This window comes from Temnothorax curvispinosus, unplaced genomic scaffold (genome assembly GCF_003070985.1).
Source record: "Temnothorax curvispinosus isolate PA1 unplaced genomic scaffold, ASM307098v1 QBEX01002370.1, whole genome shotgun sequence".
Classification (NCBI taxonomy): Eukaryota; Metazoa; Arthropoda; class Insecta; order Hymenoptera; family Formicidae; genus Temnothorax; species Temnothorax curvispinosus.
The window spans coordinates 271,443-275,309 of record NW_020212150.1 but is presented as its reverse complement, the minus strand read 5'-3'; the positions used below and the strand labels follow the sequence as shown (position 1 = coordinate 275,309).

General features: G+C 43.8%; 1 protein-coding gene across 1 annotated transcript in view; it reads right to left on the bottom strand.

The window, feature by feature from the left end:
• The window catches only part of LOC112451564 (mitochondrial distribution and morphology protein 34-like), a 75,120-nt gene extending 72,330 nt beyond the window's left edge, over nucleotides 1–2,790 (bottom strand). Inside the window, exon 1 of the mRNA XM_025011220.1 lies at nucleotides 1,455–2,790. Coding sequence (XP_024866988.1) covers nucleotides 1,455–1,692 — 238 coding nt within the window. The 5' untranslated portion in view covers nucleotides 1,693–2,790. The remainder of the gene's footprint in view (nucleotides 1–1,454) is intronic.
• Nucleotides 2,791–3,867: the final 1,077 nt, after the last annotated feature.

Here is a 3,867-nt window from a genome sequence, read left to right as displayed (position 1 = left end):
TCTCTCTCTCTCTCTCTCTCTCTCTCTCTCTCTCTCTCTCTCTCTCTGCCTTTTTCATTGGCACACTAATCTTTACGTCACATTTATCTTAGTCTTAATCTAACCTGTGATGACGCATGATAAATTTATCGTGTTTATGCACAAAACAGATTAAGTCTGTGGAAAGTTTTTTCACTCTTTACATCGAACATATTGTATTTATTACTTAACTGATATACGAAAATATCCGGTTTTGATATCAATATTGATGAAAATTGTATTAACAATAAAAGAATTAAGAAATATAATCATTATTGGTTATTGTTTCATAATAAAGATTTAATTGAATATAATGGATAAAGTGTCTCATCTGAAAATTTATCACCCTCTACGCGCACAAGAGAAAGTATTTTCACTTCACGATAAAGAGCACGATAAAAAAACAAAAAAAAAGTTTATTTGTAAAACAAAGGGAGAAAAGGAGATTAGTAAATTCGAAGAAGTTGCCTCCTTTCTTTCAGTCCGGCCGAAAATATGGACGTGAACGGTGCTCCGATTTCTGTTCTGGTCGTCCTAAACGAAAGGTAGCGTAAGGTGATGCACACGAGAAGATACAAAACAAAAAAAGAAGCGCAAAGGAGGACCGGAATGGGGAAGGTGGCCCGCGCGCACGGTTGGAATAGTTAAAAATAACTCTGACCGAAGATCCTGCGGTTCCTGTAAACACGAGCTCGAGCATGGCAAAACGAGCATGGCGCTATGCGAACCGGTGATCCAGAGGGATTTTAGCGAGGCGGTAAACCAGCGAAAAGATGTGCGCGCGAGTCTCATTCAGACGCATTTAAAGGATCAGAATGAAAGATCTCCTTGTTGCTTTGCATAGAATGGCGACTTTCAAAAGACATCTCGAAAGATGTTTCTTGTTTTTTTAATTTGAAAACGAACGGGGGTGATATTTTACAAAATTTGTTGCTGACGAAAGTTTACGTATCGCGATTAAACAAATTTGCGATTGTAATATAACTTGAAACAATTAGAAAAGCATTTCTTCAAATGTATATATTATAATATCTAGCAGATATTTTAAGTTTCTAATATCTTTCATTATCAGTATATAATTTTAATGTTCAGTAAATAAAAATGTTGCGATTTAATTAATGGAATTTGATTCAATTTATAGAATTGTCTAAAGAGATTTTATAAATGTTTCAAGTACAAATAGCCCACTCATGTTCAAAGGATATATGGTTCTATAACGCGTATATTTTATTCTATATATTGAAAATTTCTAGGCACAATTATACAAGATTTTAAATAAAGTAGATAATATATCTCATTTTTTATGGAAAAAAACTCTATTGTATTTCTCTGTACAAGACGCAATTTTCTTTTTAATTTTTCGAAAAGTTAGTTTTACGTGCCATATATCCTTTCAATGTTAAATGTGACGTTTATCTTATTCATTCAACACTTACGTGCTTCCATAGAGGTGTCTTGAGTCAGTGGTGGATGCTGCGTCGTCGTCGTCGTCGTCGTCGTCGTCGACGTCGACGATGTAAACGAATCTTCGTTGTCGCGCGCGATGGTGACCTTAATCTGCTCCTCGTCGTCTTCCTCGCCCTTCGATGAGCTTCGCTCGGAACTCGCGCGCACCCTTACACGCTCGGCCACCTGCACATCGTCTCCGGAGAACGCCGACCGCGACGATGACATCGGCCCGGCGACTGTTGTCGTGGTCCACTCGATGACACTACTACCACCACCACCTACGACCGCACCATTATTCTCGTTTCCCACGAGCACCAACTTCTTACCGCTCTTATCACCTTCCACTCGGTCTTCGGTCACTCTGTCGACATCATTTTTCTCGGGCACGATGCTTCCGGCTCGTTGAGTCACACCGAGGTACGCGATGTTCCGCGCGATCGTTCCCGCCGTCGCCACCACCGCCGTCGTCGTCGTCGCCGTTGTCTTCGAAGCACTTTCGTGAAGTAGGATATCTCGCAGGGAGCTCTCCGGACGCAATATCGATTCCCCAAACTTGAAGACAGGTTCTAACAGCGGAGTGAAAGTCTGGACTGCAGGGCGAATCCCTTCATCGATTGACGGGACGGGTTCCACTTTGCGAGATTGCGGAGGGTGTTCGTTAACACGTCGCCATGCCTCCAGCGGCCAAGGGTCGATGAAGTTCGGGGAGGGTTGATCTTTCAGCTTCGATCTCTTGCTTATCGATGCTCGCTTCGCTCTTCCTCGTCGCGCTGCGATCCCTTCGTTCTCGTTGTCATGACTCGGCGTCGTTAGAACGGAAATATCTCGATGTCTGACGACGACGACGACGGTATTCAACGGCGTTAAAGACGGCGACGGACTCGATAACGTCGGAGGCGACAACGACGACGACAGCGGCGGTGTCAACAATAACGGCGACGTTAATGACAGGGGTGACGTCAAGGGCGGCGCGGACGAAGGTGAAAGGCGCGTCGCCAATGTAAGATGATCCAGAGTTCCCTGATTCGCGTGACCTTCGGCACCGACGTCGTTAGGACTGGACGCGCGCTTAATCGCCCTCCGGAACGGGCGCGGCGCGAACGGATAATCGTACGATCGCGATGGCAGGTAAACGAGCGTAGTAACGTCGGCTGGGTATTCGACGCTATTCAATGATTCGAGTACCACCGGCGCGGCCGTCGTCGCGTGCGTGAGATCGTCAAGAAGAGCAACAACGAGAAGAAGCAGGGGCAAGCCCACCCCCGCCCCCGTGGTGGCTCCCGCTACCCCCTGCCGTGCGATGAGAATCCGCGAGGCGGCCGTTCAATCCGGCTGTCCGCGATCCGCTCGCGACGGTGAACCTTGTCGTCGCTCTTTATCTTCTCTTCTTCCTCTTCTTCCCCTTCCTCCTCCTCCTCCCCTTCGTCTTCCTCGCGATTTACACGCAACCACGCGATCCAGCGGTCCTCCTCGAACACCTGCCCGCATTCGACGATTGTGTTTCGCGTCCCCACGTTTGATCCACCTCGGCTCGTGCCGGCGTCGTGCCGTTCTGGCATTTATTATCCCGTCGCGCGTCCTAGACACGTGCTGCTGCTGCTGCTGCTGCTGCCCCTGTTGCCGCCGCGATGGGCGATCGACTCCACTGTATACTCGATCGACGGACCGGACGATAATGCGCACCCTGTCCACGGGCATTCCGCCATCATCGCGCCCCCCGTGAACAGTCGGTGCCGCGATTCGCGTCCCGATGATGCTCGGCGCATCGACGTTGTCCGGCTGCGACACACGGCATCTTCTGCTCGCACGCTTCACGCCTCCGTTTCCTTCTCCGCGTCCTCGCTGCCTATAGACGCTATCCAAATAGCGTTCAGAGGACTACAGCGCAATCTGAAACAATCAAAAAATTTCGAACCTGAACATGACTGGATCGATAGATCTTTCTAACTAATTCTTTGTTAGATGGATATTTTATTTCTGTAAAAACGCGCATCTTTTATTATTTTTTCTTCCTTTTTATAATTTTTCAATTTAATTGAATTTAATATAAAATAATTATTTTAATATAAAATTCGTATATATAATTTTGCTTTTTTTTATTTATTTATCTCATAAATATTATTTTTTAATATGTTTTCATCAAAATTTTATCAACAAATCTATCTTTATTTCTTCTTAAAATTTAATTCATTTTATTTAATATCTAGTAATAGTTAAATAAACGAATTTTTATGTTAAGTTGTATTTTAATTTTCTATTGTAATTATATACATATATAACATAAAAAATTATCAAACTGTAAATTTAGTATTATACAAATTTAGTAAATAACAAAATCATATTCTTTCTTTATTCAATTATATTCACAACTAAATTTTACTACAATTTGATTTTAATATT